General features: G+C 34.7%; 1 protein-coding gene across 49 annotated transcripts in view; it reads left to right on the top strand.

Annotated features, from left to right (window-relative positions):
- The window catches only part of Rims1 (regulating synaptic membrane exocytosis 1), a 443971-nt gene extending 416928 nt beyond the window's left edge, over positions 1–27043 (top strand). For 47 of the 49 annotated variants that reach the window (XM_078019731.1, XM_078019776.1, XM_078019736.1 and 44 more), the window contains 5 exons: positions 12055–12193; positions 14414–14526; positions 21956–22057; positions 22686–22825; positions 24679–27043. In XM_078019731.1, coding sequence (XP_077875857.1) covers positions 12055–12193; positions 14414–14526; positions 21956–22057; positions 22686–22825; positions 24679–24897 — 713 coding nt within the window. In that variant the 3' untranslated portion in view covers positions 24898–27043. The remainder of the gene's footprint in view (positions 1–12054; positions 12194–14413; positions 14527–21955; positions 22058–22685; positions 22826–24678) is intronic. The other 2 variants (XM_078019737.1, XM_078019765.1) reach the window with 1 other exon arrangement.
- Positions 27044–27696: the final 653 nt, after the last annotated feature.

Genomic DNA, 27696 nt, shown 5'->3' with positions numbered 1-27696 from the left:
ACTATGGTCTAGGAAAATCATAAGCCCTCATAGAATAAATAAGTTCCAATTCTGCTACTGGTTCAAGCTATATTGAGTACCCCAAGCAAGCTCCCCCACTTCCCCCAGCCATTTAAAGTGCTTGATGCTGTGACTTTGAGATTGGGTGTGAGGCCTTCATCAATGGTGACAAATGACATATGCCAAGTCTCTTCTGGATTGGTTGTTTTCCTGTTTCAGGTTCTTCTTAAAATTTTCTGCCTGTCTCTTGGTTTGCCTTCTGGATGTCCCAAAAAGAATTTCACATGTACCACTTATATTTTAAATCAGATCATCCTAATTTTGTGGAAAGGCCATTTGGTTCATTTCAGAGAATGTGATGAGAAGAACAGAGAAACTACTTCTCTATTCTAAAATTAATTATTTTATTAGAGAATTATAATTATACATAATATTGGGGTTAATTTTGATATAATAGTACATGAATGGAATATAATTTGCTCCATTTTAGTCCCCAGTACTTCCCCTTTCTATTCCCTTCTTGCTGCCCCAGTTCCCTTTTCTTTTTCTCTACTGATCTTCCTTCTGTTTATTTATACCTTTTTAACTGGCATTTTATAAGTATATATACAGGTGAAATTCACTGTGGTATATTCATTTATGTACATAGCATAATTTGATCAGATTTATTCCATAGTCCTTCCCTTTTTTAAATCTATCATTCCTTCTTTAATTCACTGATCTCCCTTCTATTTTCATGGAATATCACCCTTTTATTCTACTTATTTTGCTCTAGCTTTTACATATGAGAGAAAACACTCGACCATGGATTTTCTGAGTCCAGCTTATTTCACTCTGCATCGTGCTATTTCCAGCCATTTCCTAGGAACTGCAATAATTTCATACTTCTTTTTTGGAAGGAGGAGGGTACTGGGGATTGAACTCAAGGACATTCAACCACTGAGCCACATCCCCAACCCTATTCTTTATTTTATATTTAGAGACATGGTTTCACTGAGTTGCTTAGCACCTCACTCTTGATAAGGCTGGCTTTGAACCCACAATCCTCCTGCTTCAGTCTCTGGAGCCACTGACATTATAGGTGTGTCCCACCACACCCAGCATACCATTTATCTATATCCATTCATCTGTTGATGGACACCTGAGCAGGTTCCATAACTTACCTATTGTGAGTTGCACTGCTATAGACGTTGATGTAGCTGTATCACTATAAAATGCAGATATTAGTTATTTTGGCTAAATACCAAGCAGTGGAATAGCTATAGAAAAAAATTTATTCATTTTCTTTGTTATCTAAAACTCTTCTGTCTGTAATCACTTGTACAGTACAGTCTTTGCTACACCATAATTAGAAATTTCACATATGCATGCTTGTTTCAGAACAGTGAACTACTAGGAAATGATTTTTCTTTATTGTACTCTGCATTGTACTTTAGACATTGAGGTTATTTAGTAAAGATTATTTGTTGCTAAAAATCTTCTCTTCTAACCCTACATTCTCTGAGACTGTATGGGTAAGAATAATTTTCTTTGTTTCTATTGCTAAAGAAGAAACTCAGTCTTCCAAATATGAACCTCTAGAGCACAAATTAGATAAAAAAATTGAAACAAAAGAATCTCCTAGCTAAAATTTAGAAAATTGAGACTACTCTTAGAAAAGCTACATTTTTTACTTTTTAAGTATGCATTGGATTTTGTTAGAAATACTGTCTACTGTGATATATGATCGACTATTATAACAAAACCCCTGCAGATACAGTAGCTTAATCAAGACTCTCACATAGCTCGATGCAGTGGCACACACCTGTAATCCCAGCAGCTCCTGGTGCTGAGGCAGGAAGATCATGAGTTCAAAGCCAGCCTCAGCAAAAGCAAGGCACTAAGCAACTCAGTGAGACCCTGTCTCTAAATAAAATAGAAAATAGGGCTGGAGATGTGGCTGAATGCCCCTGAGTTCAGTCACTGGAACACCCCCTACCCCCTGTCAAAGAAAAGACTCTCAAATAATTATCCAAGTCAACAGTCCAGTCCAGAGTTGTTCTGGTGACTCTTTCATGTGAAGGGCCCCAGCTCTTCCTGTTTCAGTAAGTACTTTCAGCCTGAGACCTGAAGTATCTGCTGCAGCTCCCACCATTATGCCCCTATGCCATCAGAAAGAGAGGCAGGAAGTAAATGGTGGTTAGAAACTCTTCCACTAAAAGGAAAATGTGAGAATGCCTGTTGGAAACACAAATAGTCTCTGTGACATGTTCCAACTCAATCTTACTGCATTCAATATTGTATTTTAAGTTAAACATGATACACAGAAGAAGAGCTATGAGTAGAGCAAGGTGAATTGGCATGATTCTGTTTGAAGACCTCATCTGTGCAAAATAATTTGAGTTCTTATTGTGTGACAATAGACAACTTTAAACAGGATAGATTATATAATTTAATATTCAACCCTATGATCTAAGCACCACTACCCACCATTTTCACAGGAGAGGAGAGTGAGGCAGAGTGGAGCCAAGCTCCCGCAGACACAGCTAGTAAGTGATGGAATTGGCACCTGAATCCAGACGTTCTGATCCCAGAGTTGCCTTGATCACTTCCTATCCACACACTTGGGATATCAGGCTACCTTTTAAGATTAGATAAGGAGGAAGGAGTCCCTAAATAGCAGTACATTGAGTTTGAATAATTTTTTAAAAATCTGAAACAGGCTATAAAACATTGTTGTTTTCCTAGATTTCAGTCTGAAGTATTGCTTTGATTTTAGTCACAGTGGTAGACGATAAGGATATATTCCATGTTTATACTTAATAAATGGAATCCAGCTGCATTCAAAGTAGCAACTTACACCAAAGGAGATAAAGAAAACAGATTAGAATGAAGTATGATTTATTTACTCCTGGGTAAATAAATCTGAGGCCTAACTTTCTGAGCATCAAGAGTTGGTTGTATGATTTAGGTATACCTATGTAATAATACTTCAGATCATCTGTAATCAAAGCAAGCTGAAAAACAAGGCTTTCCCAGCCCATGAGCCTGGGCCTCATCCTCAGACCACATAGGTGATTGTTCATCCTCACATATTTTAAGTTGTATTTCAATCATCACATTTATTAAATAAAATGAGAACTTCAGAATGTTAAAATAACATATTCATCCCCTAGATGTATTAGTCTGCTAGGGATGCCATAATAAAATGTGACTGTTACAGAAAGGTATATTCACAGTTCTGGAAGCTAGAGGTCTGAGATGGAATGTCTGCTGGGCTGGTTTCTCCAGAGGCCCTCTCCTTGACCCTCTGCCTATTCCAGGGCAGTCCCTCAGTTGCCCCTCTCTCTGGTCCTAGTCTATTCCTCATGAGGACATCAATCAGATTGGATTGGAGCCACACTAATGACTTCATCCTGTTCGAATGCAGTTCCATTCTGAGGTACTAGTGATCCAGGCTTCAACATGCATGTTTAGGGGACACAGCACTAGAAACACTCAGGAAATGTGGAGGCTGTGAAATTCACAACCAGCAGGAGTGAGAAGTCCATCCCATTAATGTTTCCTCCTCCCTGACTTGGCTTTGGCCAAAACTTAATGTGGTACAGGTGTGTATTTCAGCAACTATAAACCACTTTACTTGGATGTTTTAGGGCAGATTTATTAATTCAATATACAGATTATTTAAAACACATAAAAGGCCATCTTGAACTTGCCGCTGCTTATATTTTCACCAGCTGGTGGAGAGGAAAAGTCAAGATCATGTTAGCAAATATTTTGCAGAGAAGATAGGTATTATTGAGTGGTCAAAGAAGACATGACTGACCAGACATTATAGACACTTAACAATATCTGACTGCTACCAGAGAGCAGCTGTTAGCCGAGGCAGAGCGGGAATGAGTGGATATGGGTGTTCAGTACTTTTCTCAAGCAGTCTACGTAAAGAATTTAATGTTCATGACAGCAAAAGAAAACATCTCTTCTAGGTTACAGGAGAGGATACAAGAGCATAAACACATCATTGAAAAAGATTTGAAGTATTCTATTAAAATATCAAGGGAATTTATGTCATGCATCTTACAAAGATATTCTGAATAAAACTATTTTTTGCTACTTCTCCACTATATTTCTTCAATTGTGGATCTTTGTGGAACATGTTTAGACAAAAGCAAAACAGTGGGCTTTATGGTTTGTAGGAATAACCTGGAGAATAAGTAAGAGAAAATGAGAAAAACCATAAAACTCAAAGGACTCATGAAATTTTCTTAAAATAATCCTTAGACATATGAAATTTGTGTAAGTTGTATTTATCTGGCTTAGAATGAAATGTAGTAAAAACAAAACCTTGGCACAACACAAAAAGAATATTTTTGTTTATTTGTTCAAATGCCAAAGAAAATTGTGGCACCCTTAAGGCACCACAACATTGAAAGCACCTGACACTAGCAAAAGAGAACTGCTGGCTTTTTTTTTTTTTTTGTCCTCAGTACTTTCTGTGAATTATCTCGTTTAACACTAAAAATAACCTTATGAGCTAAGCATCATCATCATAGTTGGGGAAAGTGAGGCCTGGACAGGCTCCGTAAGCTGTCTGCAGGCACAGAACTGATGTAAGGTGGAATAATATTACTATACCATACTGCACATAATATGCACAATTTTATAAGGATAGTATTGGTATTAGTAGGACCAAGACCTCGTGATCCTCATTAATAATGATACAACAGCAGCAGCCCAGTGATAGGCCACCACACACCCTGGAGCGTTAGATAAAAGGTTTCATAGGGTCGGTCTCTCCTTTGCTTCCTTCCCTGGCTTCACATCTTACTGACTTCACTCACAGTAAACTAACTCTGGTTATTCAGGAAATGTAGTTTTCTCAAGGGACAGTCCTTTTTCTCATTTCAGGGCCCTTAAGTGTGCCACTCTCCTGGCCTGAAATACAGCCACACAATTCCCCTTTCCCTTCATTATCCACACAGTTAAGATTTCCTTTGAAAAGCCCTTGGATGCAATCTAGTCCCTCAGTAAACCCAATACTGTAGAATTTTATAGTTTGGCTCTGTTGCTGTTATTTTGTTTGAACACAAGACACAGTCATTAGTTTGCTTTTCGATGTTCCATTTTAGAAATCATAAACACTGAGTCACTTTCAGGAACTGAAGCCAAAGAAGGGAGGAGAAGATCTGCAGTTTGCACCTCATGATTTCTACCTGCTCCTTAAGTGATGATGCAGGCAGCAGTTTCATACTTGCTGTTCGAAATGTTCTCTCTTCCCTTCTCTTCCTGTCTCTGTAGGATTATTTTAGGGTAATCAGAAGATTACATAGTCTAAGTAGGACATTATTGCATTTATTTTTTGAACCTAATTTTTAAAATTTAATCAATTAGGTATAATTCTTTTAGAGGGAGAGTCCCAGGAGAGCTTTACAGTGAGCTATATCCCCAGGCCATTTTATGTTTTCTTTTGAGATAAGGTCTTTCTTGATCAATTGCTGCAGGTCTCACTTAAATTGTCTGGGCTTATCTCAAATCTGTGATCCTCCTGCCTCAGCCTCTAGCTAGGTGTTATTCTTTTACTGATTTTTCTAGTTAATTGGTAATATTGGCTAGTTATTATCTTTCTTTAACTTCCTCCCCAACTAACAATATTGTTCTCAATAATGTGTTTTTCCCCATCCATCTACATAGAATCAAACTTTGCTAACACAGAGCCTAAAAAATACACAACCTCTTGTAATACAATGTGGCTTTCCAAACACTGTCTTTCAATCATAACAAACTTTTTCAAAATAGTCATAAGAGCTATATCCCTTTACTCACCTCATTCACTCTTTTGACTAGCCACCCCTTTTAGGCTCCTAACTATTACTTCACTCAGTCTGTGATCTGCATGGTGTGAAGTACCAACATCACTACTGTGTGCACTACTTGCCAAAAAAAAAAAAAAGAAATCCAAGTGATAATCAAGCATTCTTTTTTTCACTTCTTAAAACACTTTCTTCTGATTTCCCCTCCATACCTTAAAAGGTCCTCCTTTTCTTCCTCCTTAATTCTTAATTCTTTTCAGAACCTCTAAACATGGTAATATTTTAGGATTTATTCTGTCTGCTCTTTTTATTTCTATCTCCATTTTCTCCCTAGGTGGTTACATTTAGCACCATAAATTATAGTTACATCTGCATGTTGCTGTGTCCTATCTGTCTTCTATCTGTCTGCCTATCTCTAGGTCTGAGCTTTTCCTTATGTCTTGATGCATACTCACATGTTTTGTATGCCCTGTTTCACACTCTTACTATTATATCTCTAGAATTATGTATATTATATTATAGACTTTTGATGCTTAAGGAGTATCTTTAAAATGAATTAAGTCACTGGAATGTTTCTAAATATAATAAATGCCTTCAACTATGCAGAGTGAGAAATAGTTCATATGTAACTATGACACCTTTTGGAACATTATTTTTAAGTTTGCTCTTCGACAACATAGGTAAAATGTTGCCCCCAAACATTATGGATTTTACTAATTTTTCATGTGTTTGTGACTATAAAATATAAAATGCACTATTTTGTAATTTTTCAGTTATTCGTAGAATACTTGGTACAGCATTTTTAAATCATATTTCATATCATAATTTGATAGTAGACTCATAGTCTACTATAAGGTTACTGATTCTTTGATTTTTACATTTAATTAATAAAGGTGGTATTCTTAAAAACAATATTTTCCAAATATTAACACTTTAACACCTTATATCACATTAATTTTTCATGTGTAATGTATTCATTATTATTATAGCACATGGAGACATGCTTAACACCTTATATCACATTAATTTTTCATGTGTAATGTATTCATTATTATTATAGCACATGGAGACATGCTTAACACCTTATATCACATTAATTTTTCATGTGTAATGTATTCATTATTATTATAGCACATGGAGACATGCAAATAATCACATACATTATATGTGATTTTTCACGAAGTTTGCAATGAGCTTGTAATTGTAAGTTTGTATATGAATGTATACATGAAAATATCAGTATGACTAAAACATTTTATGTTTGCTAAATAAATAAGACCATTCTTGTGTTTTCTTGAACTGTGGTATATTGGAATGATCACAAGACTGAGATTCAGAAAGTCATGTTTCTCATCCTGCTTTTGCTGCTGACATGATGTTGAGCCGTATTATCCTCTAGAATGTAAGCTCCACTTGGGCAGGTAATTTTGTCTGTTGGGATTACTGCTCTATCACCAGTATCTAAAAGAAACTGGACCTAGAATCAGTGCTGAACAAATATGTTGCATGAATTACATTTATCCAGATTTACAGTTTTCAAAAATATAAAACATGTGTAAAACAGAACTTCTGCCAACCCTCACATTCCAATTTAATATTAGAGCCCTTATGAATTTAAATAAGACATATTCAAAGCTGGGACTGTTTATTCAACCTCTACCTGGGCCTTGACATTGCTTAACCTGTCAAAGCTCTTCTCATTGAATATCTATTTATATGAATAAGACAACAGCTAGATAGCAGTCCATCTGCTGTCTCCCATCAGACTAAAACAAAAACTTTACAATTATGAAGGTACTCAAATTCACAAACTTAGGTAAGTACAATAGAAAGTTTAATAACTAACCTCTCAAATGGTGTTTATCCAGTGTGTGTAGCGTGTACACTTTGGAAAATATTAAGGCATAAAACCCAACCTAAGAATTTTGGGATGCTCTGTAGATGTACTCCTCTTTAAAAAATCTGGAAATCTCAATTTAAAATTACAAACAAACTAATAAAGATCATTCCATTTTAAAATGTTTCTTGTCATTCATTGAACAAATATGTAGTGAATGACAACCATTTGAAACCTGTGTTAGTAAATGCAAGAAAAATCAGGTCTTGACAGTCTGCAGTCAATGGTCATCTGGACAATCAGCCATCCATAGAGCCCTGAGATCTTTGGCAACAATCTCTGGGCCAGAGTGAACACCAGCAGTCATTAGGAAGACTGGAGAGGAAGCTTGGGAACCTGTGCACTACTGTAAGACAACCACCGCCTCCAGACCTCCAGGCCTCTCTACCAGTCGCCACGACTGTCCTGCAGCGCGCTGCTTGCCTCTTCCCTGCTTCAAGGCTTGTGTCCTCACTTCCTCCATACTCCTACCTAATGACACCTGGTTCTTTTTAAATAAAACCGTTGCTGCTTTACCCATCATACTCTACCCCCTCATACTGCCTAATATTTTTCCATAGCAATTATTACCACCCATATTATATCTTTAATTGTTCATTGCCTTTCCTGTAGAATGTAAGCTTCATAAGAGCAGGAAATTTTTCATTCATTAATATATCCCCAGTATCTAGGATGCTAATGACACATAGTAGGTGCTTCATAAATAATTGTTGGATGGATGGATTTTTCTAGCTAAGATTCTCATTATTTTTAGTAAGAATTGATATTCCACCATGTCTGTATTGCCTCACACTGGCTTTGGTAAACATTTGTTATAAGTGTATCTGGTTCAGTACTTTGGTGATGTACGTTAAGCATCCCTTCTCTGAAATGCTCAGGATCAGAAGCATTTCAGCTTCTATATTTTTTCAGATTTTGGAATATTTGCATACATATATAAAATGACATACTTGGAGACAGGACCCACATTTAAACACAAGTTTCATTTATGCTTTATATATACCATATATTCATAACCTAAAGTTAGAATACAGTATTTTCAGTGCACCTGCATTTTGATTGCAACTCATCACATGAAATCAGGTGTGGCATTGTGTCAGCACTCAAAAAGTTTGATATTTGGAGCATTTCAGATTTTTGGATTAGGGATGCTCAATCTGTATACACATGACCTTTGCCCTGTTGCTCACTAGAGTCTAAACATTGTATTATGGACATGAATGTAATGTTGCTCTGCCCACAGTGACTTCTTAAATGAACTACATCTAAGAAGAAGGAATAACATAAAAATGAATAACCACCAAAACTAAACTAAATTCTCTTAAAAAAAAAATGGCCATATCAGGCTGGGGCTGTAGCTCAGTGGCAGAGCACTTGCCTAGCATGTGTGAGGCACTGGGTTCTATCCTTAGCTCCATGTAAAAAAATAAATAAAGACATGCTGTCCATCTACAACTACAAAAGAAAAAAGAAAAAAATAGTTTTTTAAATGGCTCTAACTGAAGCAAGGCAGGAATTTCCTTGCTTTCAATAAGTTTATGTGATCTACCATAGCAAGTCAGATGGGCAAGCCGCACCAAAAAGGATGAACGGAATTCTTGAGTCAGAGGTGGGGAAAATTGAGACATCTATGTGAATATTGGTAGGACTGTAAATTGCTACATTGTTTTTAAACAACAACTTAGAAATCCCTATTAATATTAAACATTTCTGCCATTTTATTAGCATTTCAACTTCTAGGAATTTATTCTATAAAAACTCTCCTATAACAACTGGAAACATCAAAATGCCCATCAACAAATAGGTGGCTTAATTTTGAAACCACATAACTGTAATGGAGCAGTGCAATCTTATAAAGAATAAATACAGAACTGTTATACTGAATGGAATGAGAAAATTTGCACAGTAGAGTTTATAACCACTATTCTGGGCATACTCAAGTTAACAGGAAGAAATACTCAGAATGCATCAGCCTCATGGAAATTAGATTCTAACTGGGAAACATACAACAAACAGATGGTGGTTTGATGGCAAACAAAGCAGTGCTATGAAGAAAAACAAAGCACAAGGGAACAGAGAGTGATAGGGATCAAAAAGTTATTCTCAGGAGGTGACATTGAAGCAGTGGTCTGAATGAAGTGAGGAAGCAAGGCAAGAACAGAAGGGACAGCCAGTGAGTAAGAAGGGCCCTGAGAAGGCATGCTGGAGTGTTCAAGGACATGCAAGGAAGGTTGTGTGCTGGGAGAACAAGGACATGGAATGAGAGAGAGAAAGTGGTATCTGGAGCCAAATTATTTAGTACTTTGTGAGCCAACATAACAATTTGAGGTTTCCTTAATTTTGATGATGAGCGGTTATAAGATGTGCAAAGGAGTGACATGTTAAGATTCGCATCTTTTGAATCACGGAAACTATTTTGTGGACAATGTTCTGAGTAAGAAAAGAATGCAAGCTGTGAGGGTCGGATGGTGGATATTGCAGTTGTCTGAGTGACGAGAGTGGCTTGAAGTGGGACTGGAGCAGTGGTCTGAATGAAGTGAGGAAGTGGAGAGGAGGGAGAGTATCAGATTTATGATCTATTTGAATAAAAAAAAAAAGCACATGGATTAGCTGATTTATTGGACATGGGTTGTGTTACGAAGAGAAATTGAGGATGACTACAGGGATTTGACCAGAGCAATTGAGTGGAGGTGCCATTTGCTGAGGGAGTAGTTGGTGACAGAGGTGGGGAGCAGTCCCACTTTGTCTATGTTAATGTTGGAATGCCTGTCAGACCGCTAAATAGGTACTAGGCAGTCAGATTAATGACTGGCATTTAGGAGAAAGGGTAGGACTAGACTGCAGACACATTTGGAATGGCTAAAAGTTCTTGCTTGGGATTACTTGGGAAGCAAGTGTAGAAAAAACTGCAAATGTCTAAATGCTCAGTCCTCCTAAATCTGAAAGTCTTGTAGAGGAAGAGGTTCTCATATAAGATACTGAAGTGGAGCAACCAGTGAGAAAAGACAAAAAATTAGAGTACTGATCACAGAAGCAAAGTGAAAAGCAAGCATGGGCATAAAGAAAAATAGCTCCTAAATTATTAACCACCATCATCCTTTAGAGAAATGAAATGAGAAGGAATTTTCAATTTATGAAATACTTCAATATTTGATACCTATACTGATCTTGGAAACAAAAATAGCAATAAGAAAGTTAAGAGCAATAAAGCAATAAAAATTTAATCAACCTGCTAAAAAATATATAAAAAGCATCAATACTGAGTCTGTTATATATTTGACTAGACAATTTACAAAGGGATTTCACTGACCAAAAATCAGAGGAAGAAATGCTGCCTTTCAAATGGCATATCTAAGAGTGTACCTACTCTACAGAGGATTTCTGAGGAAAGACATTTATGTTTGTATTTTGTAGGTAACATTTATAGAGCATTTTCATATATTATTAATGGATATTGGATGATACTATACGGAAAACAGAAAGTAAACCCAAAATACTTATAGAATATGCAGATGGAAAAAAAGTCTTTTTGTTTGTCTGAAGTATTGGTGCTGCTCATATGTATAATCAAAGGTCTTAGTTTCATTTCCATGCTATGAATAGAATATTGGCTAGTGCATTTCACAGGGGGGCTCGAGGAAATTGCTCTGAACCTAGAGTGTATCAAGAACATGAACATGATGGGCCTGCATAATTCACAGTGCAAATGGAGACACACCCCAGAACTGCCAGTCAGAAGTCATGCAGCTGCACCAAAAGGCCATGAGATAAGCTATGTTGCCTTAGAATTAGGATGGTACCTTGTATCTACTCATGTTATCTATATGCATATGTAACTAGCATATGTTAAAATGTTGTGAAAATCATCAAAGAAATTACTACTGCTTCACTTTATGAGAATTTCCAATACCTCATGGTACCAAATCTGTTATTTTTAATACTTGGAAGTGTCTCTTTAAAGGACATGACCTGTTCCTTTAGGTCTGTTCCCACAAGCTTGGAGAGTTCCAGACTGGGAGAAACCCATTGGTTTGTTCAATATTATCTTTTCACCTAACCTGTTCGGTGATAAATCTGAATTTTCCCTGATGTTTTCAGCAACCATAATACACTGAGTTCATTTTGATATATTGACATTTGGGTTCTGTCTGGAACTATGGCCATGGTTCACCTTCTGCTGTACTTTAGCCAAAGCACCCTTTAGTAAAGAGATTCAATTCAGCAAATTCTTCTCTGACACTACTACTTTCCTGATTAAATGAATAATTACAAGGAAAATTCACTGTGGTATTTTTAGGACCTATTGACATTCAGGGCAAAATCTATCTAAAAATAGAACTTAGGGTTTCTTTTACTCTCTCCTGTCAGAGTCGGGCCACAAGAAGTTAAAAAGTACCATTCAGAGAAGCACAGAAACAGGAATGGCAGCGGAAATGAGGAAGATGGTGAGACAGCCCAGTCGGGAGTCCACTGATGGCAGCATCAACAGTTACAGCTCTGAGGGAAAGTAAGTGAGTCAGCAGTCCTATGAACTGGGGACCAGCCTATGTGTGGTGATCAGCAGAACAACAAAGTCCCCTGGGGTTACTGTGCTGCTGCTTCTTGTAACCTGAGTTTCACCATCCATTTCCACCAGTGTGACCTCTTTCAATCACCATTCTGCACCTGGTCCCTCAAAGGCAAAAAAAAAAAAAAAAAAAAAAAAAAAGCCAAGTTACTCTAAATAAGCCATTTACATTATCTAGTAAAGCTAATCTTTACTAGATGAATCTTCTGATTATATGGTATAGAAATGCTACATTTAATGGATTCTTTTGTAAGGAAAATTCATAGTATGCCCTGTCACCAAAATCTCAATTAAAATTCAGAAGTGAGGAACTAATTTCTGATTTTCCTAGATTTCTCCAAATTATTCGGACTCTATGTTGTTGTAAGCAACTTACAATTTCTTGATTTTAAAACATTGTTAACTCATTTTTATCCTAGGGGGAAAATACTCCAGGATCTATCTACCTCATTATTTTGATGGTTGAAGTTTTAGTTCTGAAATTAGCTAATTATGAAAAAAATGTATTTTGAGTTTATTTATGTAGTTCTTAACCATTTTATATGGATCATAAACAAAATCTGCATTTTCCTATGCTTAAGAATTTTTCTGGTAAAACTGAACTTTCATTTGGGTAGTAGTACCCGTAAATAAATAATTATTAGGTTCAGTGGGTTACATGGAGATTCTCCATGCACAAATTTTTTTATAATTATTCATCTATTACTACTAGAATTACTTGTATCCAACCTACTATTAAAATTTCATTTTCTTTTGCTGGAAACTTTCTATATTGCTTTTACAATGAAATAAAATTATGCAAGTTAACGATTATGATACTCTTTCCCATTCTTGAAACTAGTTGGCCCCTGTTTATTTGATCAAATGATTGATGTGCATGCTTCAGGCAAGGTATAGCTAAGAACATAAAAAAGCAAATGTGAAAGTTACTGAGATAAACTTGCTTACAAAATACCAAAATTTGATAATGTAGTATAACCCAATGTGCAAATGAAAGATGAAAGACACTATTTTCTGATATGAAAGAAAGAAAATTTATGTCTACCGCGTATAAACCACTTAAACTCTCAGAGATTTATTTTCTTAGTCTGAGTGGGATAATATTCTGTATACTGTTCAATTTTTTTGAACAGTAGGAAATTAATGTGTAAAAGCACAAAGAAAAAAGAAAGCCATGCCATAAAGAAATATGTTACTTCAAAAAGAAAGCCAGCTATGTAACAAGCATGGTTCTTGTTCCTCAGAGAGAGTTGCATTAATAAACAAAAAGAACACAGTCACCCCTTTTGTGTGGCTCATACACTTAGGCTTTTAGTCAGCCATATTGTTGAAAGAAATAGACATGTTTTAGCCAACTGATTTTCATTTGGATTAAATAAAATCCTCAAATAATTTGAACATTTAATTCATTCAAAGAATAAATTATACATTTTATTTGTAAAGAAGGACTCAAACTGTGATGTAATATTTATTCAAGAAATTATTAACCACTGTTTTAAATTTTTATATCATGTTACTTAATGTCCATGAGCAATTATCTATGTAAGATTGATAACATTAAAATTTACATCTTATATGTCAGTAATACATTTGTATAGAGATGTGGATATGGTTTTAGAAGTGTTCACTTAATATATTAAAAACTCTCCTGCCAGGTGTAGTGGCGCAAGCCTGTAATCCCTGCAGCTCAGGAGGCTGAGGCAGAGCATAACAAGTTCAAGGCCAGGTTCAGCAATTTGGCAAGGTCCTAAGTAACTTAGTGAGACCCTGTCTCAAAAAATAAAAAGGGCTGGAGATGTTGTGCCCAGTGGTTAAGTGCCTTTGGGTTCAATCCCCAGTACCCAAAAGAAAAACAACTCCTGAATCTGATCTTAAATTTAACTTTAGACCTTTTCTTACTGACGATGCAAATAGTAAGTAAACAGATTGTCTAAGTAGTGTTTATGTTTCATGATCAGAATTAGTCAAATGGAAACTAACAAAGAGAATCTAGATCAACTCAGGACTTTAGCCTGCACAAGGTCCTGAGTTGATCCCAGCACCACAGAAAAGAATAAATGTGGGAGAACTAACATTTTGTCTTTCGTTTTTTTATTTTGTTTTGTTTTTTTTGTTTTTTGTTTTTTTGTTTTTTTTTGGTTTTTGTCATTTTGCTAATAGCTTAATATTTCCTGGAGTGCGACTAGGAGCTGACAGTCAGTTCAGTGATTTTCTTGATGGACTGGGACCAGCCCAGCTTGTTGGCCGCCAAACCCTTGCCACTCCTGCAATGGGTAAGAATCATTCTCCTACAGAAAAGCTGATGTGTCATGGTTGACAAAATCGTATAAATTAGTGTAACAGTAATACAAATTAGAAACAATACTTTAGGGTGCTCCTGGTTACAAATGACTATTCTAATTTCTAGTGCACTTTTCTTATTTGAGAAATTAGACAAAATAAATAAAATGAGCCATAAACCTTAAATGACCATAAAACTCTATCAAGACAGATTCTATGGTAGATCCAAATATAGGATAAAGGTGCCATTTCACAGCATGCAGAAAAAGAGATGGAATACTCATAAAAATATGTTGGCATAACTGTTTATGTGGAAAATAATTAAAGAAATTGCCTCCATACTTTACAACTTATTAAAAAATGTGTAATATTTTAGAATCAATTGTTTAAAAAAGGTTAGACAAAGATTATTGGAAAAAACTTCATCTTGGAGTGAGCAAGAACTTCCAAAGGATCAAACTGAAGTTGGAGAGTTAAAAAAATTGAAAAGGTAATGTTTATGCTAAACAACAGATATTGGTATTGTGTTCATTCTTTTTATATGGTGGTCTCAGCACTGCCACAGTGGTTTAGGTAGTCCTAATACAAATTTTAGGTTTATGTACTCAGAGATAATTAATTACCTTTGGTTGCAAGGAGGATACATACATGCTATAGAAGATGGCATTAGACAATTATGGTTTAATAATTGCTGTTCCTAATAGAAAAGTTGAAACATATGTGTTTATAAATAATTGTGGCCTACTGTGTATATTTTTAGGTTTTTGTTTTTCCTCAGTTAAAATATTCAGGCTTCAAAAAAATAAAAATAAAAGGAAAGAAAACATAGATATCTATAAGTTGAGCATCTCAATATCTATAACAACTTCCAGATAAAACATAAGCAAAGTAAAAATATTGTATAAAATTACCTTCAGGCTATATATATATAAGATATACTTGAACATAAATGAATTTCATTTATGAAATAATATGATATATGTATATCATACATATGGTATACATATGCACACATTTCAAAATCTGAATATATATGAAATCTGAAACACTTCTGGTTCCAAGCATTTTGGATAAAGATCATTCAACCTGTATTAGCATAGTATACTCTGAAGTAAACTTTTTTTAAAAAGATGATAAATGGAGAAAATTATATGTAACAACTACAACAAATATTTTCCTGGGTGACATGAGATTCCAGCCCGATAGGCTCCATGGAATACCCAACAAACTGGATGAAAATAGATTAACTGAAAGATGTACATCATCGTGGAATTTTGCAACACTGGCAATTAACAGAAAATCAAGCAAGTTTCCTGAGAGACAACTTAATGCTATACAAATCTACCAAAAAAATCAGATTCTTATTGGACTTTTCAATAATAATACTGAAAACAGAAGACTGTTAAACAATACCTTCAAAATGCTGAATAACAACTGATTTCCAATCTAGAACATAAGATCCAGCCAAATTATCAAATAAGTTTGAGGATAGAATAATGCATACTTGGACAAGCAAATTCTCGAGTTATTCTCCTCATATCCAGCACTGATCAGAAAGCTATATAGAGGATTTACTTCAACAAAATGAACTAAGTGAACTTTTTAAATTGTGAGCCAAAAAAGAGGAAGATAGATCCAGTGAATAAATTCCTTTTCTCACAAAAAGGAGAAAATTATGGGATACTCAGCATGACAGTGCAGAAAGATCTAAAGATAACAGCATAGAAAGATTTTAATCGAATCTGTACAAACTGTAGCACGTCAGGTTTTATTAGGCAAAATCTATAGCCTACTTAACATTTTTGCTTTATGGAAGACAACAAGGAGAGAATAAGGATTTGAATTAGTGATAAAAATGTAAGAAAAGGCTTTTATAAAATGACACTTATTAAGTATGGAAGAAAGGAGAAGTAACCGTAGTGTTCTGGTTCATACAGCTATAAATAAGGTTACATAATCATAATTATATAAATGTTAATATTGGGATAACTGGAATGATAGAAATTGTCAGGTATGTGGCATAGGTAGGAAGACAGTTGAAAGAGATCAAAATTGGGAGTTAGTAATACTTAAAACTAGTGTTTAAAAACAGGAAAATGCTAAAAAAAATTAGATAAAAATATTGAAAATTTTGAGAAGTGACTTTTAGAAGGCCAGAAGTTGAGAGGGAATTGTTATCCATTATTTATACTAAAAATAGATCTTATACAGCTGTTTGGCCATGTATACTCTGTGCATATGATTAATAAAAACCTTTTAAAAGTTTAAATGAAAAAAATAAGAGACCTCTAGGAGCTAAAGTCTAAAACAGAATCATGAAGCTAATGAGAAAGTCTGGAACAATGAAGTTAATCAACTGATACATACGGCAAATAGAATTCACACCTGAGAAGCTGGTCAAGCCAACTAAAAATAACTTAGAAACTTAGTTATAATATCATTTTCAGAGATAAAGTTTCATATGTAATCCAAAGGAAACAAAGACAAAGAGATTGTTAAACAAAACCAAGAATATAGTTTTAAGAAAATGAATTGGAGAATGAAAACTATGATTAATATTTACAACTTGGTTCATGAACTAAATGATGTACTGAATGTAGCTAAAGATTGAATTAGTGAAATGCAAGGAGGACCATAGAAAAATCACCCCAATTCAGCCTGAATTTAAGAATTTGAAATGTAGGGAGAATAAACTAACAAATTCAAACTTTTGCTAATAGCATCCCAAAGAGAGAATAGAGAAACATTTTAGAAAAAACACAATAATGGCAGTGGAGCCACTCAAGAAAAATATTTCTAGAGGACTGGGGTTGTGGCTCAGTGGCAGAGCTCTTGCCTAGCATGCATGAGGCACTGGGTTTGATCCTCAACACCACATAAAAATAAACAAATAAAATAAAAGCATACATCTACAACTACAAAAAATAAAAATAAAGAAAGAACCTACTGAGTGCTGAAATGAAGATTATTGCAAAACAAAAAAGGATAATGCACTATTGAGATATTTTAGTACCTCAACTCAAGTCATGAAGAAGAGTCATAAGGAAGGTAAGAAGATTGCTTCGCCAAGAAACAAAGTAAATCAACAGGTTTTTATTTTTCAGCAATGCAAAATAAATAAATGAATAAATAAAAAGCCTTTAAAAGAACTGATTCTCAAAACGCTGAAGAAAAGAACTACCAACTTTTATTCAGGAATAAAGATGAAATAGAGGCATACATATTTACACACAGACTCAAAGTTTAGCACTCTTTACTAAAAGATATACTTTACCAAGAAGAATAAACTAAAAAGAATGAAATATAAGGAGCAATGATGAAAGAAATGAATGAAACTTGGTTCATTAATAAAATGAATTAATAATTATTATTTAACCTAAACAAAACAAGAAAAAGCACCCAGGAAAAAAAGCAATATAGAACAAAATAAAATGAAGATGCTGGTTAAAATCTACATGAGAGTTCTAAAGATCTTTCTCTTTTTTGGGAATAAGTAGAAACACTAATTTTGGATTTTGGTATAAATATAAAAATAGGAGTCCATGTGTTAAATATTTAATAGCCTCTAAAATAAAATAAATAAAATATTCCAATTCTATGCTAGTAAAGGGATGGACAGAATAAATAAATTAATGTGCTTATATGACAAAAGAAAGGAACAAAAATAGGTCAATTAAAAACAATACAAAATAATAAAAAATAATTTACTTTTAAAATTAATCTCAATACATGAAATAAGTTTTTCTCAAACATTAAAGGATCAATGATATTGAAGAAACAAAACAGCTATATGTTACTATTCACCAGACATATATATAAAGTCAAAAATAAATAATAAAAAGGTTAACAAAAAAGATACAGAGAATTTGGCTATACTGATGGTGAAGTAGGTAATTCATACCAAACCGCCTACTGAAAATACCTAGAATATCTACATGTTTGCTTCCGTGCCTGGCTCCTGGGGAGTACAGATGTCTTGGATAATGGTGAGCCTATGTCCACAGCTACTCTTGTACTTGAGGGATTTACTGTTTTGTGTTTCCCTGCAGAGGATCTAAGGAGCTGAGCTGTGTATCTTCTTACTTGTAAGGCTTAGGCCAAGAATTTAAGTTAGCCTATTGATCTGTCCTTGCTCTCTGTTAGGATCTGAAAGATCTCTATCCTGAAAATCTGTGCAAATTGGAAGTAGGTGGAACTCTGTAGAAGCTAGAGCTCTAATTACATAAGTCCTTGATATTGATTAAAGTGATCCAAGATTGCAGACACCTTGCAAAAGCAAAAATAAATCATTTCTGATAAAGACAACATCCTAAGTAACAACTTTCTTTTTTCTAAAAACAATTTTCAGACATCAAGCACAAACACCAGGCACACATGAAAGGAAAACCAAAATAATTTTAAATGTAGAAGCAGCATACAATGGAGAAAAAACTCAAATGATTCCAGATATTAAAGTTAATATTTAAACTAAAAAGACATGTTTCAAAGAGCTTTAAAAAAAAGATGGTGAATGACATTAGAAAATAAAAACCACTAAAAAGAACACAATGACAATTATAGATTTGAAAAACATAACTAAGCTTAAGAACTGAATGGTTGAGTTTCCAGTAGTTTAGGCAGAGCTGGGGAGAGAATTGAATAACTAGTGAATAAGCCATAAGAAGTTATCCAGAATTTATCACAGATGTAGATGAATGGAAAATATAAATAAGAAGTTAAGAGATGGGGATAAAAGGTGAGGTTTAATAATTGGGCAATTAAAGTTCCAGAACAAGGGAGGAGAGTATAATGCAGAACACACAATTAAAAATGCAATGATTAAGGCAGTAGCACACACCTGTGATCTCAGTAGCTCAGGAAGCTGAGGCAAGAGGATTGCAAGTTCAAAGCCAGCCTCAACAACTTAATGAGGGCTTAAGCAACTTAGCAAGACCCTGTCTCAAAATAAAAATATAAAAAGGGCTGATTTTATTGCTCAGTGGTTAAGTGCCCCTGGGTTTAATCAACAGTACCTAAATAAATAAATAAATAAATAAATAAATAAATAAATGTAATGTAATGACTGAGAAATTTTCCAAACTGAAATAAACATTAGTCATACTTTCCAAAGTCCCTATGAACCTTATGCAAAAATATCCAGCAATATTAAAAATAATAATATCACAACCAAATAGTATTTTTTCCACAAACACATAGCTGGTTTAATATTTGATAAACTGATATAACTTGCCACATTAATCTAATTGAAGACTAAAAGTGACCATCTTCATATATGCAGAAGAAATGTTTGATAAAATTCAATATTCATTTATGATTTTAAAATTTCAAGGCTTGGGTTATGGCTCAGTGGTAGAGTGCTTGCCTAGCACATGTGAGGCACTGGGTTTGATCCTCATCATCACATAAAAATAAATAAAATAAAGATATTGTGTCAATCTACAATTTTAATAAATTCGAGAAAAAAAATTCAGTAAATTAGGAATACAATGAAGCTTACTTAGTCTGATAAGAGTTTATACAAACATGTATTTATACATGTGTACACACACCAGATTCTACCAGGAAAAAAAAATGTTTCAGTATAAAGACAAATGCTTTTAGAAATACACATCCTCACACACGATTGTTGGAAGTTAAATATTGATTCAGTCCCAGTTTTTAATTATATGCCAATATTTAATAAAAATGAAAATGTGTATGTGCTATGACCAGTCAGTTCCACTTCTAATTATGTACCCTCAAAACTGTCTTTAAAGCACTTTTTTTTAGTTGTAAATAGACACAATACTTTTATTTATTTATTTATTTGTTTGTTTGATTGTTTATTTGTTTGTTTGTTTTTATGTGGTGCTGAGGATGGAACCCAGGGCCTCACTCATGCTAGGCAAGTGCTCTACCACTGAGCCACAGGCCCAGTCCCTGCAGCACTTTTTATAATAGCCCCATATAGAGGGGAAAAAAGACCCCCCAAAGGGAGATTATTTAAATAAAATATGGAATAGTCACACAATAGATTACCATATAGCTACTGAAAGGAAAGATCTAGATGTCTATACATCAACTTGGATGGGTGTCTGAGAAACATTAAGTGAAGAAAGAAAGTTGCTTACACAAGTGTCTAAAATTTGGAAATCTGTCTCGGGATCTATATTTTCAAAAATATAACCCATTAAATAATTTAAGAGGAAATAGAAGGTAGAAAAAACATGGATAGAAGTATAAGCATGGATAGGAGTATAAGAATGAAATATTCTACCCACTAAAAATTAGCAGAGGGGTTGGGGGATAGGTCCAGATGTTTTCACAGATGAATTCTAAAAAAATGTGAATGCAGGATACATGAAAATTCTGGAACTAACATTCCAAAGAAATAAAAATGAGGGACCTATCTCCTATTCTTTCTAATTGCTAACCTAATTTCATATCAAACTATAGGGGGCTACATAAGCCTCTGCCTCCCGAATAACCAAAGAAATGCAAATTAATATAAATTTTAAATCATCAGATTGACAAAACTTAGATATATTCCTCATACCAAAATGAGGATGGGAGGGGCTGGGATTGTGGCTCAGTAGTAGAGCGCTTGCCCAGCATGTGTGAGGCACTGGGGTCAATCCTCAGCACTGCATATAAATAAATAAAATAAAATCCATTGACAACTAAAATATTTTTCTAAATGAGCATGGGAAATTGGCAGATAGCTATTTCTAGTGATAGCCTTTCTAAAGAAATGTTATAGCTTTCTAAAGGATGTTTGCTGGTGTACATGAAATTTATGAGTGTCCATAGATATGTACACTTAAAATCCAGGAACATAATGTTCAAGAAATAATTGATCAAGTGTACAATAACTCTTCTAAAATTGTTCGGCAGAATGCTTTTATAATCATAACAATATAAATAACCCATATTTTCATCAATAGGGGACTGGTTAAATAGGTAAATACACATCCATTCAGTGGCCTGTTTGTCAATAAAATGAAAATGTATGATACAAAGATGATGATACATAGATGCAAAGACAGAAAAAGGTACTTACGAGATTACTATGATATTCACCAAAATATTAATGATAGTTTTCTATAAATAATGGAAAGACAAATAATTAAATATTTCACCAATAAGCAAATGGATCACAATAGAGGAAAGAGCTCATTAGAGTAGACTCATGCAAATCCTTCAGTGTTGTAGTTGGTGATTTTTTTTCAACTAATTCATGAAGCTTTTAAAATGGATTAGTACAGAGAAAGATCAAAATTTGATTTGAAAACCAGGAAGGAAAAGTGAGTTAGAGCAGGCCCTCCTAAAATTAATTTCTTTATAAAGATCATAAAGATAGTTGGAGTTTGTTAGGGGCCTCTGCTTTTTAATTGCTCATAACTGCAAAGAAGCTGAGACATTTTCCTTTGCCTCCACTTGCAGGTGATATACAAATTGGAATGGAGGATAAAAAGGGCCAATTAGAAGTTGAAGTTATTAGAGCACGAAGCCTGACGCAAAAACCTGGCTCCAAATCGACACCTGGTGAGGGAAAGTTCTGCTCATTAATAAGTACACAGACAACATCAGAGCATGGTCCAGTGAATATTAGGCAGAACCCTGAGACGTTTGCTGCATTTGGATTTTATATGCTTGCTTGTGCATCATCCAACTGATTAAAAAGACAGCTCCTCTGTGAACTCTGATTGTATAAAAGTGGACCTGAATTTTCTTTGCATGATTATTCTGCTAGAAGATACTAGAAGGGGTATCATCATATTTTTAAAAGTTTAAATACAGTTCATTCTTAAGTTGTATCAATTATTTTCTTTCCATATATTTGTAAATAAAAAGAAAAAAGAATTTAGTTCTAATTTTAAAGTGAGCTTTAAAATCTTTAAAATATAAACCTGAATTGTAATGCCTGCCATAAACCAGGCAAGTCAAAAGTCTTCAAGATAACTTTGTATACATTCGTTTAAAATGAGGAAAATGACAGCAGTGCTAATATGTAGGTGTTTAGATTTAGAGCAATGGATATTTCAAGTGATCTAAATAGTTAATGGGTCATAGTCAATAAGCATCTCTAATTCTCTAATAAGGTATTTTCTAATTTAAAAACAAAAAGTGCATCCAAATACTAATTTCTTTTTGTTAATCTACCTTTGTTTAGCACCATATGTCAAAGTTTATCTTTTGGAAAATGGAGCCTGTATAGCCAAGAAGAAGACAAGAATTGCACGGAAAACCCTTGATCCTTTGTATCAGCAGTCCCTGGTTTTTGATGAAAGTCCACAGGGTAAAGTTCTTCAGGTCAGTAATAATTTGGCCTTTGACATTATAATTTCTATGTTAACCATATAAATACCAAAGGCATGGACAAACATGAAAAGAATAAAATTCAGTAAAGGTAATATTATATTCTTGCACAGAAAAAATAACCACAAGTAATTAATTTTCAATACACAAATATATAGTATTAACTATCTGATGGATTAAGTGGAAAACAAAATTTTTATTTTTTCTCTCCCTTTTCTCCATCCTCTCCTTCTATCTTTGCCCTGACTCATCCTTCTCTTCTCCTCAACGGATGGATGAATAGATGGATGGATGGATGGATAGATAGATAGATAGATAGATAGATAGATAGATAGATAGATAGATAGATAGATAGATAGATAAGAATTACTGTGTACCAGACATGAACTAAAAAGAGGAAGAAAGGAGAATAAAAAGATAAGCATATAGGCACCGTGGTGAACCCAGGATAGATTTGATGGGTGCTCATATACCATTCTCTTTTGAAAGTTTGTAACTACCATGTACAATAAATATTGTTATCATTTTAAAGACTATGTCTGAGGAGCACAGAGATTAATTTGGGAAAGTTACTCAGTAAGTTGCAATGGCAGGATTCACCAACCCTTTTTGTGTAAAGCAGTCGAATGCATTCAGTAGAGAACCTTGATGGATAACTGAAGAATGTTCATAGAGCCTGGGCGTTACATGTGATCGAAAGCTTACCCAACAGCAGTGGGAGAGCATCCAGATTGCAATACCTATCAATGAGCCAACTACTTATTAACGTCCTATCAAATCAAAATTGTTAAGCAAATCCTCAAAAGGTACCACCAGCTCACAGTCATTTTTCAACCTTTCACCTTACTACCAAGTCTATAATATAAAAAAGTGAAGTAAATAATGTTATCATTTTTATATACCGATGGTGCATGCACTCATTGGTACCTTGAGTTAAATTGTTTGCTTTGCCCTCCAAGGTTAAAAATTTTACTTTTTAGACCTATATAGTCATTTACATTGCTTATTAGATAGTATTTATACAAGAAAGATGTTGAATTTACATAATTTTATATTTTTATTTGTTCTTATTAGTTATACATAATAGTAGAATATATTTTGACATATTTTACATATATGGGGTATATCTTCTCATTCTTCTGGTTGTACATGATGTAGATTACATTGGTTGTGTAATCATACATGCACACAGGATAGTAATGTCCAATTCATTCTCTATCTTTCCTATTCCCATTCCCCCTCCCTTACCTTCATCCCCCTTTGTCTAATCCAAAGTACTTCTATTCTTCCCTACCCACCCCCTTTATTGTGAGTTAGTATCCACATATCAGAGAATTTGGTTCTTTGGGATTGGCTTATTTTACTTCGCATGATATTCTTCAGTTCCCATCTGTGTACCAGCAAATTTCATTCTTCTTTATGGCTGAGTAGTATTTCATTATGTATATATAGACCACATTTTCTTATCCATTCATCTGTTGAAGGGTACCTAGGTTGGTTCTATACTTTAGCTATTGTGAATTGAGCTTCTATAAACATTGATGTGACTGTGTCACTGTAGTATGCTAATTTTAATAGATCTTTATTTCTTTAGCACAGCTTATATAGATAACACTTCTCACTGACTAGGATAATAATACTCTGATTCTTTCAAATTTGAAATTATTGCCAAGTGTTTCTAAGCACCATAACATTAGTAATTCTTCTTATCTATGCTTCCTCCTTGGAGTTGAATGCATTTCTTCTCCTTCACTGACTGGCCCATGTTTACTGAATAGATGTGTTGAACCCATCAACCATGTGAAAGAGAAAAAGTTCAATTATGTTGCATTTCTGTGTCTCTACAGGTGATTGTGTGGGGAGACTATGGCAGAATGGACCATAAATGTTTCATGGGTGTGGCTCAAATCTTGTTGGAAGAACTTGATCTCTCCAGCATGGTCATTGGATGGTACAAATTGTTCCCACCTTCATCACTGGTGGACCCCACAGTCACTCCCCTAACCCGCCGGGCTTCTCAATCATCTCTGGAAAGTTCAACTGGGCCTCCCTGCATTCGATCATAGTGAACTCATACCAGAGTCATTCCAATAAAACTCTACCTTTCAGGATACCAGATATTTCATGATCAAAAGCATTGTTGGAGACAGACAATCAACTTGTGTTTTGCTTGTAGTAGTTTTTCAATAATATGTCCCAATTGTTGTTTCAAACATGGCTTCATATGACAGAACAAGGCAATCTATCAAATTACAGTGAGAATCAACGTGCTAGTGAGAGTCACTGATGCTTCTAACAAATAGAAAAAGAGGAAACTTCAAGTTCATACACACACACACACACACACACACACACACACACACATACACACACTTGCACACACACATGCACATACACCAAATTGAACAAACTGGAAACTCTCACTCTGTGAAAAGTTGTATTTTACACATTTCTGCACAGACCACATGCAGTGTTATTTCCCTGGTGTTTAAGAAGGTTTTTTGTTCTTTTGTATGTTTTGGTTATTTGTGTGTTGTTTGTTGGTGTTGGGTTTCTTGAGTTATTGTTTTGATTTGTTCTCACTGTATTTGTTATTTCCACTGTTGTTGTTGTTTTTTTTTTTTTTTACTATATCCAAATAGGCTTTGTAATGCTAACAGAGACCCTTCCTTTCTTTTTCCAAAAGTATCCAAAAAAAGGGCTGAAGCAGTCTCTGTAGCATCTCCCCAAAGTGTTCAAGAGATAGATGAGGTGAGGCCAATTAAGCTTTCCATTGACTTTCATTTTATAGTTCTTCAAAGTCTTACGTGTGGAAATCCAAAAGACAAAAAGTTATCTTCCAGAATAAATTATCACAGAATTACTTTTTAAATGAGGAACATATCCGTTTGCATTCCAGAAAATTAATTTATGTTTTCCTTTGTTTCGCATGGAAGACTTTTAAGTCAATCTGCAACTAATGCTGGGGACTAAAACTTACCACATAATTGTACTTTGAAAACCCTCCTTGTAATGCCTTTTTCTTCCTGATATCAAAAGAAAATATGCTCATGTGTACAAAACGTACTTTTGACTTCCCAGAATGGTGACTAGAAATAGACTTGAGCCTAAGACACTGTCAGTTACACCCAGGCTTCTCAGCCATGCCTCAGTGTAGACACCTTCATCTGCCCTGGAAAGAGCACGGTATGAGCTGTTCAGTATGCCACTGGAAATTCCAGTTGAAATATTCTGCACTAAACTAATGTTTTTATTGAATTTTAGTTTACATTTCTTTGAGGTTGATGCAAGCACAAAGCTTGATTTTTTTAATGCAAAGTATCTTACTTTTTTGGGAGAAAATAAAACAAAGTCAAACTTCAACTTGCATTTCCTTCATTTGAGTTTTCCTTGGCCTTGATGTTCCCCTGTGACATTCTGTATATGTGCTACAAACTGCAGGCTCTGCAGGTGCATTGATATGTTCTCCCTCCTTTTACGAGTCATTCAGTTTTGTGATTACACAAATAGATCAGCATGACTTGGAACTGTTCAAAGCTGCATGCACGTTTTGTAAAAAAAAAAAAAGAGAAAAAAGAAAAAAAAAGAAAAGAAACAAAGGTTATTTAATAACGTATGTTAGTTCCACATAGGCCAGCTTGTATGTTGCATGTACTTGTACAGTTTGCTCGTTAATTACTATACTAAAATAACCAAGAAATCTAAGCCATCCATTTTTGTTATAGACATTTTGCAGGTTTTAGCAGACTCAGTCTGGGTCTGGGGTGAAATGTCTATAGATGGACTTTATTTTTTACCCTCTGGAAAACGTGATGTAGTATGGACCAAATTCCTTCTAATAAATATTTTGGTGTAGATTCCTACTGTGGGGCTGTAACACATGTAGACACTGTGTACACACTAGGTTTTAATCCATAGACATACTGCCTGCACCAAGTGAATTATTTATTATTATTTACACATGCCAGAATTATCTGCCCATCATTCCACAGGGCACAGATTGACCACTGCTCACCAGGCTGAGCAGGAGGAGCTGAAGCATTGGTGCACTTCTACTAGATTCCGTTCTGTCTTAGTGGCCAACAATCAAATGATTATAATTGGATAGTATCTTTCTATTTTGACCACTTGTCTTAACACTCCCCTGTGCTTTTAAATGAACTTCCAACTCATGTATGTAAACATGTTTAATAAAATTTACTTTTCATGTCAGTCGGTAGCCATCTGTGTTCTATGTTTTGCCAGGTTTCCATTGTGGGTTCAATGGTGCAAAATGGGAGCCAGAGCATGGGAAGGGGAGGCTGGGATTTGTTGTCTGCTGCGGGCATTTGACTTGACTTGTCACTGCACTATCTATGTCTTAATCTACGGCCCAAAAGGTACTTTGCATCACATACAAGTTTTCACTTTGTCAGCCTGTCTACGTGAGCACATGACTATAAACTTCTGAAAAGTGGCATTATTAAAAACAATAAATCTCAGTAAGAATCAAATGGAAGGTTGTTTTTCTGCTGCTGTCTGAATGTGTTAATAAAAGAGACAACTCTGTTGTCCAATTGCCAAATCATTTCTGGTGATGTGATATACCAGAATATCAATGCCTGCACCTCTCATCTTAGTACCTGGTTCCCTTTTCCATCTGTTCCTTCTGGGTCCTAAACTAGTTTATAGAATCCTGCCTTATAGTATGCCAGCTTAACAAGATGACCAATGCATTCACTCAGTCATCTTCAATAGACTCTTAGGGAGTAAACATATCTGCAAAAGTAGAACAATAAATTATTAGTTTTATTAATTTCATTTTATGACCTCTAGATTTCTCTAAAAGTGTATTCAAATGTTTCATAATCAAAAAATCTTGGTAA

Source organism: Ictidomys tridecemlineatus, chromosome 8, assembly GCF_052094955.1.
Source record: "Ictidomys tridecemlineatus isolate mIctTri1 chromosome 8, mIctTri1.hap1, whole genome shotgun sequence".
Classification (NCBI taxonomy): domain Eukaryota; kingdom Metazoa; phylum Chordata; class Mammalia; order Rodentia; family Sciuridae; genus Ictidomys; species Ictidomys tridecemlineatus.
Note: the sequence above shows the minus strand (reverse complement) of the source record. Positions and strands in the feature narration are given on the sequence as shown.